Source organism: Columba livia, chromosome 10 (genome assembly GCF_036013475.1).
Source record: "Columba livia isolate bColLiv1 breed racing homer chromosome 10, bColLiv1.pat.W.v2, whole genome shotgun sequence".
NCBI classification, from domain to species: domain Eukaryota; kingdom Metazoa; phylum Chordata; class Aves; order Columbiformes; family Columbidae; genus Columba; species Columba livia.
In genome coordinates, this window is record NC_088611.1 from 8,245,038 (window position 1) to 8,257,270 (window position 12,233).

The following is a 12,233-nucleotide window of genomic DNA, read 5'->3' on the forward strand; positions in this document are numbered from 1 at the left end:
TACAGGTGGCCTTTCCTGCCTTCATCTCCCCGCAGCTGCCACGGGCAGATTTCACACCTTCCTGCGGGGGTGCAGGAGCCGGGCAGCTTGGAGCTCCTGCTGCTGGAGATGGTCACTGCAGCCAGCGCCGGGACGTGACGGCAAACGCTGCGATGGCGAACGCAGCTCCAGCACAGCCCATGCTCGCACCATACACAGGGCTCTGCACAGTGCTGCTGCCGAGGCCGGGGGCTCTCCCACAGCTCGGGACAGAAAACCTTCCCCTGTTCTTTTGCCATCCGAGGCTGTAACCATGTAGTGATGTTCTGTGGGGGTTCAGACTAAAGCACGGAGTGCTGGACTGTTGGCAGGGTCTCCCCGGCATGGGAGACCCCCGGGGTGCTGAAAGAAAAGCCCGACAGAGAAAATGCAAACTCAACATGTGGCAGTTTCTTGTCTGGGGTGTCTTCTGGGGCTTGGCCAGCACCTCTCTCAGCTTGGGAAGGCCAAGGGCCAGCTCCACCTGCCACGTTCCCCGGTTCCTGCCTCCACTCTGTGCCCCAGCCTCTCTGCAGGCTGTGAAGGACAAAAGCTATCTCAGAGCAGAGCTCCACAATCTTTTTGGCAGGGCTATTTTTACCAGAGATCGTTCCTTTCTCCCCTTCCCGGTGCAGTCCCATGAAGAGTGGAGCCATCACGTCTGCGAGAGCAGGGTGACACTGGAGTGGGTGACACCGGGTCAGCTGCCCAGCAGAACGGCTGTGGAGCCACAGGCAGGACTATCCTGAGGAAGGATGCTCAGACCGATCTGCAGAGCTATAGACCCCCGTGGCTGGGGAGGGGCTGCTGGGGGAATGAGGGGTCTCCAGTCCAGTCTGCCATGCAGGGCAAAGGAGCCATCAACACAAGGGACTTGGTCTAGCAAAGTCTTGAACCCTCTCCAAGGACAGAGACCCCACGGTGAGTGTCCTGGGCTGCACCACTGCCTCAGCCAAGGGGCTTTTCCTGATGTCCGCCCTGACCCTCTGATCATGCAAAGCCTGTACATCTGGACAAAGGACTGGATGGTCTAGGAGGTAACACTTTTGCAGGTGCCTTGCCATGGTGGTTGTCCCAGAGGGCAATGGCCAGAGTGTATGTAACTCCTGCCTCTCCATGGGCACAAGAGCCACCTCTTCAGGTGGGACCTGACTGGCACTCAGTTTCCACACTTGGTGGCCAGCCTTGGCCTTCCATGGTCATCGTTGGCTTGTATTTGGCCCCAGTGGGGCAAAAGAGTCTGTGCCCATCCCCTGGTCCAGAGCTCCCAGCCACCATGGTCTGGCAGAGTGGGACAGCACAGGCATGGTCAGTGCCCCATCCAGGGAGTGTGTTGAGGGCCTGGACAGGGCAGGACGGATTGTTTTGTGGGGACAGACTTTTTAGCACAGTCTGTAGTGGTAGGACAAGGGGTGATGGTTTTAAACTAAAGGAGAGGAGATCGAGGCTGGACATGAGGAAGAAATTATTTACACTGAAGGTGGTGAGATCCTGGCCCAGGTTGCCCAGCGCGGTGATGGATGCCCCATCCCTGGAGACATCCCAGGCCAGGCTGGATGCTTCCCCCTCAATGCCAGTGTTGGGAGAGAGCTCTAGTGAAGAAAAATGGGATTCCTCAAAGAAAAATGAAAGGCCGCGTGTTTCCATGAGGCAGAGATTCAATTTGTGTCATGCAATCACATTTCCCTCTGCAGTCTGAAATAATTACGGATTGGAGCGGGGCGAGGAGGTCTGATTCAGAGACACAGGGACAAGAACAAGTTCTGAAATAAAAAAAGACAAATGCAATCATTACAATACAATAGGCTGCACTTGCCCTTTAATTAGACTTTCTCTTTGATTAAGCAGTAATTAAATATTACCATGCTGAAAGGGTTTTTTTTTTATGCCCCTAGTGTATTCCTAAGATGTTTGTGTGGGACCGGGGGCTGCTGTGGGGTGATGGGAGGATGCTGCACGTGTGCCCCTTCCCTGCAGGAGAAGCATCTCTGCCCCTGGCTCCCCAGCCAGCGTGGGCTGGTGGCAGCTCCTGGCTCAGGTGTCTGCGGGAGTAAGTACTGTCCATGGGGACACTCACTGCTCCTGGCCACCACCAGCTGCAAAGCATCGCCAGCATCTCCTCAAAACAGGGGGACTTCTGATTGCAGGTGCCAAGCCCATTGTGCTGCCGCCATCTCACAGGTGGGGTTTTTAGAGCCATAGAGTAGAATCATGGAATCATTTAGGTTGGAGAAGACCCTTAAGGTAATCAAGTCCAACTGTTAACCTGACACCACCAAGTCCACCACTAACCCATGTCCCCAGGAACCTCATCTCCACATCTGTTCAACCCCTCCAGGGGCTGTGACTCCACCACTGCCCTGGGCAGCCAGTTCCAATGCCTGACAATCCTTTCCAGGAAGAAATTGTTCTTAATAACTGATCTAAATCTGCCGTGGTGTAACTTGAGGCCTTTTCCTTGAGACCATTTTGGTGAACCTCATCTTCTCCATGGAGACCATGACCTCTGTGGCTCCAGGAGAGAGGGCTGGCTTGCAGCCCCAGTCCCAGGCTGGTACAGCTGAAGACCAAGCCCATGTCTCTAACAGCATGACAGCTCCTTGGGGCCAGCTGCCCCCTCAGATTGGCCACCCTGAGCTCCAGGAGCAACAGATCAGCAAAGAAGAAGTCTGGGGAAAAGGAGCTGGAGCATATCAGACTGTTAGGAGCAAAGCTAAAAAGATTTAAGTTTATGAAACATCAAAAGGGAAGAAAATGTCAGGCCCCTATTCCTGGACATTCCTGGGTGGGTAAAAATAGCCCTTGCATGACCCGGAGCGGGGAAAGTGCTTCAGATCTAATGCAGAGCCCCCGCCGCAGCCCCGCGGGCTCTCTGCCACTCACCGCCCCGCGTGCAAGCGGCTTTTTCCAGGTCATAAAACGATGGCTCTTGCTGAGAATTTCACTAGACAAGATTGTCTTGTTCTTTTCCTGCACAGCGTGTACTTTGAGTAATATCTTTGGGAAATTTTTGCATACTTGTGTACCCAGTATTTTCTGATAACCTAGAAAAAAAGATCCTTAAGTATTATGATTATGCTATTAAACCTTTATTGTACTGAGGAAAGAGAAGCTGTGTGGAGCCAAAAAAGTGTTAAGCTACAGTAGCAATCTGCCTTCATTGTTTCATTTCATTTAAAATTGAAATATTGGCAAGACTGGAGATGAAGAGAGCTGGTGATACTGAGGTGTCATGGGGGAGAGTGTGAAATCCCTGTGCCGTAGCCATCATCCCTCTGGCTGAACATCACCGAGGCCTGGACAGGGGTAGGTCTGAGCTGGATGGTTGGTCTCTTCTAGGTGGTTTGTAGGATTCAGCTGCAATGCTGCACACCCCTCCACAGCCCATGCCAGCGTTATGACACTTGCCTGCTCACCGCCCGGCCTCGCCGAAGCCAGTTATCTGCTTTATGTGGGCTGAGTCCTTTGTGCCATCACTGCATGTCCCATCAGCAGATCTCAGTGACACCCCCACTGGGCCAAATCTCACAGAGTTTGAAGAGAACTTTCCTTTCTCTGTTTTGCAGAAAAACGAATGGCTGTGCTTGAACTGCCAAACTCAGCGCCTGCTCGAAGGCAGCCTTGGTGACCCAGCCCCCATGCCTCTGCCTGCCCCAAAGCAACCACCCCCCGGCTCCCCCCGGCACCAGCCGCCAGCTGCCAGCCAGCACCAGAGAGCACCGGCACCGGCCGAACCGGCGGCACCCCCGGAGCGGCAGCCCTCGCCTGCGCGGAGCCTGCGGGCTGCTGAACCCAGCCGGGCCCCCAGCCCTGCCCCGCCGGAGAAGAAGCCCCCGGCACCATCAGAGGAAAAAACGCTGCCCAAAGCTGCTCCGAAACCTTCTAGAGCTCCCGAGAGCACCGCCACACCAAAGGGGAAGAGCGAGACCCCCAAAGCGGAGGGGGAGAGCAAAGAGAGCCGGGCACCCCCTGAGGCGCCGCGGGCAAAGGAGCAAGAGGTGAGTTCTGGGGGTGCGTGTCCCCGTGTCCCCGCCCAAGCAGCCCTGGGGCTGCGTGTCCCCGGGGCGGGTGCAGTGCTGAGCCCTGTCTGCGCCAGCAGCGATGCTCAGATGGGAGGTTGTTCCGAGTCGGAGCAGGAACCGTGTCCTGGAGGCCGCTTGCCACAGGAAAGGGTGAGCTGCAAACTGCTGTCTCAGCAGTTCCACACTGCTCGGGAACTTCTACAGCAGCATGCTGGAGTTTGCCTGCTCTTATTAGGATTAGATCAATTTGGGCATAATGCAATAGTTCTTGTAATCTTTAGCCTTTGGATTTGTTTTAAATAATATAAGGGCAGCTGAATTTGTTGTTAAATGGAAAACTCATTTCAGAACATTTTGTGTTGCAGCAGTTGGCATTTTTCAAGCTCCTCATCCCACCATTTTTAAAATTCAGTATGGTTTGGGGAAAGATTTGGCTGCATTAGGATAGTTTTCCCCCAAGAGCAACCATCCCAGCAGCAGCCAACAACCCCCCTTTGGGCAACGGACACGGCAGGAGGTCCCCACCAGCTGGGGAGGCAGCTGCCCCTGGGGAAGAGGCTGTTCTGTCCTTGTCTGCTGGCACTTCCGAAATCAAATAAGGTTCCTGGTGGCTCCCTGGGGTGACAGGTCCTGCCCGTATCATCAGAGCAAAGTGTGACAGGGCTTTCCCCAGGGCTCGGAAGCTTGCCCCCACCCTGCCTAATTGTAACGTCAATTAAAAGGGCCTGTTTATTTCTGCTGGCATCTAAGGAGGGTCCTGGGGGCTGCCCTGCTTCTGAAGGCAGGCCTGTCGGTCAGGGAAATTAAAGCTCGTTAAAGATCCCCACACCTGCAGCTGCTGAAGCTCATGTTCCCTCAGTGCCACTGTGCCAGCCTGGCCAGGTGCAGGGGTGCAAGGGCTGCCCTCTCCACAGAACCCTCCCCAGTTACCAGTGCCTGGGCTTGTCCTGGTGCAGGTAGCTGCCTGGGATGAGCGACAGCTCTGCCTGTGCTCCCCTGCCCCAGCGAAGGTCACACAGCCATCGGTACCCCAGCTTAATGACAGGGCTCAGCCACCTCGAGTCTCTGAGTAGTGAGTAGTAAAAAAATGGATATTGCCATTAGACAGCCTTCTCCTGCTAGTTATTGGAGAGATAAGGCTGGCAGGGTCCAGTTTTTTAAACATATTGATGAGTCCCACAATGCCTGCACCCTGGGGACATTTGCTGTGCCATCCCCTGCATGCAGAGCACCCCATCACCTGCCTTCGTTAGCGCACAGACAAATTGCTGACAAGCCATTGGGAGTTACACGGGGCAGCCCCCAGCCTCCCAACGCCGCCCAGACCTTCTGCGTGCTCCCCAGGGGAGGATTAGGTGGGGGAGCGGGGGTAGCAGCTCCGAAGCCGCACAGGTCTGACACTGTGCTCTGCCCTGCCCACAGGAGGGGAGCAAGCCGTACCCCCCGGACCTGTCCCGCAGCCCCCAGAGCCTCAGTGACACCGGCTACTCCTCTGATGGCATCTCCAGCTCGCACAGCGAGATCACCAGCCTGGTGCAGCAGGAGGAGGAGAAGCTGAGTGGCACTGGGCTGGCCGGGCAGAGTCCCCCCAGCCCCTCCGAGCTCACCAAGCTGGAGAGCAGCATGCGGCCCCTCCTGGAAGGCCGGGGTCCCCCACCGGAGCCCGCTGAGCGTGGCAAGGGTGGCCCGGAGCCACGGGAGGAGCAGCGGCAGCGGCCACGATACCTCTCCATCACCCCCGAAGCCTTTGACTCGGATGAGGAGCTGGAGGACATCTTGGAGGAAGATGAGGACTCGCTAGAGTGGGAGAACCAGCGGGAGCGGCGGGAGAGCACGGAGTCCTCGGATGAGTTTGGCAGCAAGCTACGGCATGACTACGTGGAGGACAGCAGCGAGGGGGGCTTCTCTCCGGTGCCCCCCCGGCCCAAGGGCCGGGAGGCAGAGGTGAGCGATGAGGAGTTCATGCGGAGGCAGATCATGGAGATGAGTGCAGAGGAGGACAACCTCGAGGAGGAGGAGGAGGAAGGCTATGGGCATGCCAAGTACAGCATCCCCAAAGCCGGACAGAAGGCTGAGGCAGAAAAGGGCAAAGAGCCAGCGTCGGCCAAGCGGCGCCTGCCGCACAGCCCTGGCAGCCTCTACAAGGAGGAGAGGAAGGAGGTGGAGGTGGCGGAGGGCGACGACCTGAACACGGCCCAAGGCGGACTGCGTCGCTTCAAGACCATTGAGCTGAACAGCACAACTGGCTATGGCCGGGAGATGGAGATGGGGCAGGAGGCAGACACCAGCCTGGACCGGGAGCCCGAGCTGGAGATGGAGAGCCTGACGGGCTCCCCCGAGGAGCGCTCCCGTGGTGAGTACTCCTCCACCCTGCCCGCCACAACGCCCAGCTACACCTCAGGCACCTCGCCCACCTCCATCTCCTCCCTGGAGGAGGACAGTGACAGCAGCCCCAGCCGCCGGCAGCGGCTGGAGGAGGTGAAGCAGCAGAGGAAGGCTCGCCACCGCTCACATGGCCCCTTGCTGCCCACCATCGAGGACTCATCGGAGGAGGAGGAGCTGCGGGAGGAAGAGGAGCTGCTGCGGGAGCAGGAGAAGATGCGGGAGGTGGAGCAGCAGCGCATCCGGAGCACGGCGCGCAAGACCAAGCGTGACAAGGAGGAGCTGAGGGCCCAGCGGAGGAGGGAGCGCTCCAAAACCCCCCCCAGCAACCTCTCCCCCATCGAGGACGCTTCCCCCACCGAGGAGCTGCGGCAGGCGGCAGAGATGGAGGAGCTGCACCGCTCCTCCTGCTCCGAGTACTCGCCCTCCATTGACTCAGAGGCCGAGAGCTTCGAGGCCGTGGCCTCCAAGCTGTACAAGTCGGGCAGTGAGTACAACCTGCCCACCTTCATGTCGCTGTACTCCCCGACAGAGAAGGGGGAGAGCGGCCCCACCCAGCCCGCCAGCAAGCCCCTCAAAAGCGCCGAGGAAGCCTATGAGGAAATGATGAGGAAGGCAGAGATGATGCAGAAGCAGCAGGTCCAGCAGGCCCAGCCAGCTGTTTCCTATGGCAGCGCCTACCAGCAGGTCAGCTACCGCAGCAGCGAGGGCCAGAACGGCTTTGAGTACCAGTACGGTGAGGAGTACCAGTATGAGGGCGGTCCCACGCGCCCCTCGCAGCCCAGCTACCCCAGCACCCTGCCAAAGGCAGGAGCCGTGTATGAGGAGATCCTGCAGACCTCACAGAGCATCTCCAGGATGCGCAGGTCCTCCTCCTTCGACCTGGCCCTGGAACAGGGAGAGAAAGTGAAGGGGCAGGAGGAAGCATACCAGGAGAAGCACTTCCTCAATGCCGAGAGCGCCTATGCTGACCTACTAAAGCAGAACGGGGGTCCTCTCACCCCCGGCACCAGCCCCACACAGCTCTCTGCTCCTGTCTCCTTTGCCACCTCTGACAGCAGTGCAGGCAAGGCCATTCCCGATGTTCGGGTAACCCAGCATTTTGCGAAAGAGGGGCAAGACCCAGCCAAGCTCCAGAGCTCCCCGGCAGTGCCCAGCCTGGCATCCAAGGCTGCCACCACTCCTTACACCTATGGCAAAGTTACCAGCACGGTGACAACAGCGGCAGGTGGCCCTGCGAGCACATTGCAGAGCTATGGCTCCCCAGCTCCAGAGGCCCCATCTGTAGCCAGCAGAAGCTACAGCCCAGTGAAGAGCACAGTCAGCTATGGCTCACAGACAGAGGACCCTGGCAGAAGCAAGGCGTCGGTGGAGATCAGTGTGCAGACAGCCAGGGAGAAGCTCCCAGCCACGAGCGACAGCAAGCCCCCACCGCCCAAGATGCACCCCTTCTTCAAGAGCTCCAGCACTCCACTCTCACCCACCTCCCCCACGCAGAGTCCCACCCGTGCCGCCAAGGCCACTGCGGAGTTTTCCACGCAGACACAGAGCCCCCTCCTCCCCTATGAGGGTCCCACTGCCGCAGCTGCCAGCCCTGCCACCTCCTCCCCCATGGTGGCACAGGGGACGCAGACACCGCACCGGGCAGGCTCACCACGCCTGGCCCGGCAGCCCTCCTCGCAGGATTCCCCCTTCATGGTGATCACGCTGGCAGCTGACGCAGCCAGCCAAACCAAGCCAGCCAGCTCCAGCTCCTTGACGTCCCCCACCTCATCCCCCACCAGGACGAGCCGGCAGCTGCCAGCACATGGCTACAGCCCGGCACCGGAGCAGCCGCTGGGAGCCTACGTCAGGGCACAGCCGGTGAAGGAGCAGGCCCAGAAGACCCCTGCTGTGACTTCAGCTGCTGACAGCATCACGGGGCTGTACGGCTGGGGAGCACTCCCTGCGGAAAACATCTCCCTGTGCCGCATCTCCTCCATCCCCGGCACATCCCGGGTCGAGCCAGGGCCCAAGGCATCGGGCACTAATGCCGTGGACTTACGGACTGCGCTGAAGTCTGCCCCCATCATCATCACGGACCAAGGCATGGATCTAACCTCCTTGGCCACCGAGGCCAGGAAGTACTGCCTGACCTTGGATCACATCCCCAGCCGGCAGTCCACGGCCATCCAGCCCCTGATCATCAACCTCAATGCCCAGGAACAACCCCACGCCATCATTGCAGCAGCCAGCACTGCCGGCCTGGCCATCGCCTCCCCCATGCTCCTCTCACAGTCCAAGCAGCCTGTGGTGTATGGAGACCCTTTCCAGAGCCGGGTGGACTTTGGGCAGGGCACTGGGAGCCCGGTGTGCTTGGCGCAGGTGAAGCAGGTGGAGCAGGGTGTCCAGACGGCCGCTGTCAGAGCCAGCGGGGTGGCCAGCAGCAAGCCTGAGCCTGCTGCTGCCCCGCAGACCAAGTTTGCAAGATACGGCGTGCCAGGCCAGGTGGTGAAGAAGGACATGCTTATCACACAGAGCGGCGGGGTGCAGAATGTTGGCAGCCTCCCGCAGCCCTTCCCACCAGAGTCAGGCTCGGAGCTGTACCGGGCGGTGCCAGTGGAGCTGAAGAGCCAGAGCCCGCTCCTTGCCATGGGCAGCAAGAAGTCCCAGGTGATGATGGTGCAGATGGAGGAAGCGGCGGCCAGCCCTGTGACCAAAGTGCTGAAGGAGGAGCTGCCAGCCAATGTGCTGGACCTGACAGGTGTGAAGCCGGAGAGCCAGGTGGCCTGTTGTGACATGGTCTACAAGTTCCCCTTTGGTGGCAGCTGCACCGGTGCTTTTAACCCCACCTCCAAGATGCCGGAGAAGAAAGCTGGGGAAGTGGTGGTGCCCGGCCTGAAAGGCAGTGTTCCCCTCTACGGCAGCAGAGAGCCGGAGCTGCCAGAGACCTTCCCCTACCGGGAGCAGCCGGCCCCAGCACCCGCGCTCTATGAGGAGCAGAAGTTTTACCCCGCCGGGACCTTCGGACGCCTTTACTCCTCCATGTCCGACACGAACCTCTCTGAAATCGGGATGAGCTACTACCCCACGAAGGGCGATCAGCCCTTCCCCTCCCCGGCACGTGACGCTGCTGTGGACCTCAGCACTATGAAGCATTCCTACAGCGTGGGCTTCGCTGAGGGGGGTTACCTGGGCCAGGGGCTGCAGTATGGCTCCTTCTCCGACCTACGCCAGCCAGGGGAGCTGCTGGGCCACTCACTCCCCATGCGGAGGTACAGTTCGGTCTCCAATATCTACTCTGACTACCGCTTCTCGCCCCGGGGGGACCTGGCCAGCTTCCAGGAGTCCAGCCTGGCCCACTACAGTGCTACCACCGCGCGTGAGATCAGCCGCATGTGCGCTGCCCTCAACTCCATGGACCAGTACGGGGGCCGGCATGCCAACGGCCCCGACCTGCTGCCCTATGGCCCCAGTGCTGGGCCAGGGGGTGCGGGGGGGCTGGCAGCTCAGCAGCAGGGCCCCGCGCCCCCTAAACCCAGCAGGGTGTACAACCCCTCCTTCCCTGAGGCACAGCAGGGCTTCGGCAACCTGGTGCAGTACAACGTCCCTGGCGTCCGCCTGGGCACTGTCCGGCAGATGTTCCCTTCCACTGCCACCGTGCGAGCTGCCGACGGGATGATCTACTCCACCATCAACACGCCCATCGCCTCCACACTGCCCATCACCACCCAGCCGGCCTCAGTGCTGCGGCCCATGCTGCGCGGGCTCTACAGACCCTACGGCCCGGGCAGTGTGGCGGCGGTGCCGCTGGCCAGCCTGGCCCGGCTGCCGATTATCTCCCCCCGCGTCCCGCTGGCAGCACAGGGCCTCTACCGCTACCCGGCCCCCAGCCGGCCGGCGGCCTCACTGATGGAGACGCCCGTCTACCTGGGCAAGCCTGTCAGCACAGCACCAGCGGGCACCAGCCCTGCTACCAAAGCCCCCACTGCCCCCTCCAGCGGCTTGCAGAGAGCGGAGCCGGCGGGGGCTGCTCCCCGCGCTGAGGGTCCGGCAGCACCAGTGGCCGTCAAGGAGGGTGGGCAGGTGACCACAGCAGCCAAGGCAGCGGTAGATGGGGCTCAGAGAGAGGAGCGGGAGCGGGAGGAGGAACGGCAACGCAAGCAGCAGGAGCATGTGCTGCAGCTGGAGCGGGAGCGCGTGGAGCTAGAGAAGCTGCGGCAGCTGCGGCTGCAGGAGGAGCTGGAGCGGGAACGCGCGGAGCTGCAGCGGCACCGGGAGAAGGAGCAGCTACTGGTGCAGCGGGAGCTGCAGGAGCTGCAGTGCATCAAGCAGCAGGTGCTGCAGCAGCAGCAGGAGGAGCGGCACGCGCAGCTGGCGCTGCAGCGGGAGCAGCTCGCCCAGCAGCGCCTGCAGCTCGAGCACATCCACCAGCTCCAGCACCAGCTGCAGCAGCAACTGGAGGAGCAGAAGCGCCAGAAAAGCGTCTTCCCCGCTGAGCCCACTGCCCGCCCGCCCGAGGGGCCCGTCGAGCTGCCACGGGGCCCACCGCACAACGGGCAGGCATGGCCCCCGCCGGGACAGGCACTGCCAGAGGGACACACTGGCCCCCGTTACCCCACGCCGCAGCGGCCCCTCAGCAGCTCGGCCTCAGACATGTCGCTGCAGGCCGAGGAGTCCTGGGAGCCCAGCCGGGGCATGAAGAAGAGGAACTCAATGCCACGGCTGCGGGATGCTTATGAGAAGGATGCGGCACGGGAGGCCTTTGCAGCGAGGAAGACGGCAGACAGCAGCGTGCAGACAGACGAGGAGGACGGTGAGGAGCGGTACCTGCTGTCACGGCGGCGGCGGGTGCGGCGCAGTGCTGACTGCAGCGTGCAGACAGACGAGGAGGACAGCGGGGAGTGGGAGCAGCCTGTGCGGCGCCGGCGCTCCCGGCCATCGCGGCACACCGAGGCCAGTACTGAGGGCAAGACGGAGGGGACGTCCCGCGGCACAGCCAGTGTGGGCATCCAGACCATCAGCGACTGCTCAGTGCAGACAGAGCCTGACCAGCTCCTCCGTGTCTCCCCCTCCATCCACATCACCACCCATGACCCCCGGGTGGAGATCGTCAAGTACATCTCAGCCCCGGAGAAGACACAGCGAGGCGAGAGCCTGGCCTGCCAGACGGAGCCGGAGCCGGCCCCCCAGCCTGGCGTGGTGGTCCCCCAGCTGACTGTGCCCACCACCATCCCCCCCTACTCCACCAACATCCAGATGGTGGGTACGGGTCCCCTGGACCCCCACGCTGTCCGGCAGCAAACCCTGGGCAAGTTCGAGAAGAAGAAGCCGGATCCCCTGGAAATCGGCTACCAGTCCCATCTGCCGGCCGAGTCCCTCTCCCAGCTGGTGACACGCCAGCCGCCCCGCTCTCCTCAGGTCCTGTATTCGCCCGTCTCCCCCCTGTCCCCCCACCGTCTCCTGGAGTCCTCCTTCGCCACCAGCGAGCGGCTGAACAAGGCTCACGTGCCCCCGCAGAAGCACTTCACCGACTCGGCCCAGCGCCAGCAGACGCTCCCACGCCCCATCAAGACCATGCAGCGCTCCCTCTCCGACCCCAAGCCCATCAGCCCCACCGCTGAGGAGGCCGGCAAGGACAGGTTCTCCCTCTACCAGCACCCGCTGCTTCCCAGCACCCAGGTATGTCAGTGCAGAGAACAACTTTTCCCTTGGGGAACAGCTCCAGGAGGCACCTCGGGACATTTCAGTTTCATTAGCGCTGCAGCAATTGATATTTTAAAAAGCTGGCTTCCCACAGCAGCCAGCAGGCACAGGAGCGGCAGCCGGAGG

At 60.9% G+C, this 12,233-nt stretch overlaps 1 protein-coding gene across 3 annotated transcripts in view; it reads left to right on the plus strand.

Annotated features, from left to right (window-relative positions):
• BSN (bassoon presynaptic cytomatrix protein) overlaps nucleotides 1-12,233 on the plus strand; it is a 95,047-nt gene that overhangs the window by 75,360 nt on the left and 7,454 nt on the right. For all 3 annotated transcript variants that reach the window (XM_065075282.1, XM_065075281.1, XM_065075283.1), the window contains 2 exons: nucleotides 3,585-4,016; nucleotides 5,463-12,083. In XM_065075282.1, coding sequence (XP_064931354.1) covers nucleotides 3,585-4,016; nucleotides 5,463-12,083 — 7,053 coding nt within the window. The remainder of the gene's footprint in view (nucleotides 1-3,584; nucleotides 4,017-5,462; nucleotides 12,084-12,233) is intronic.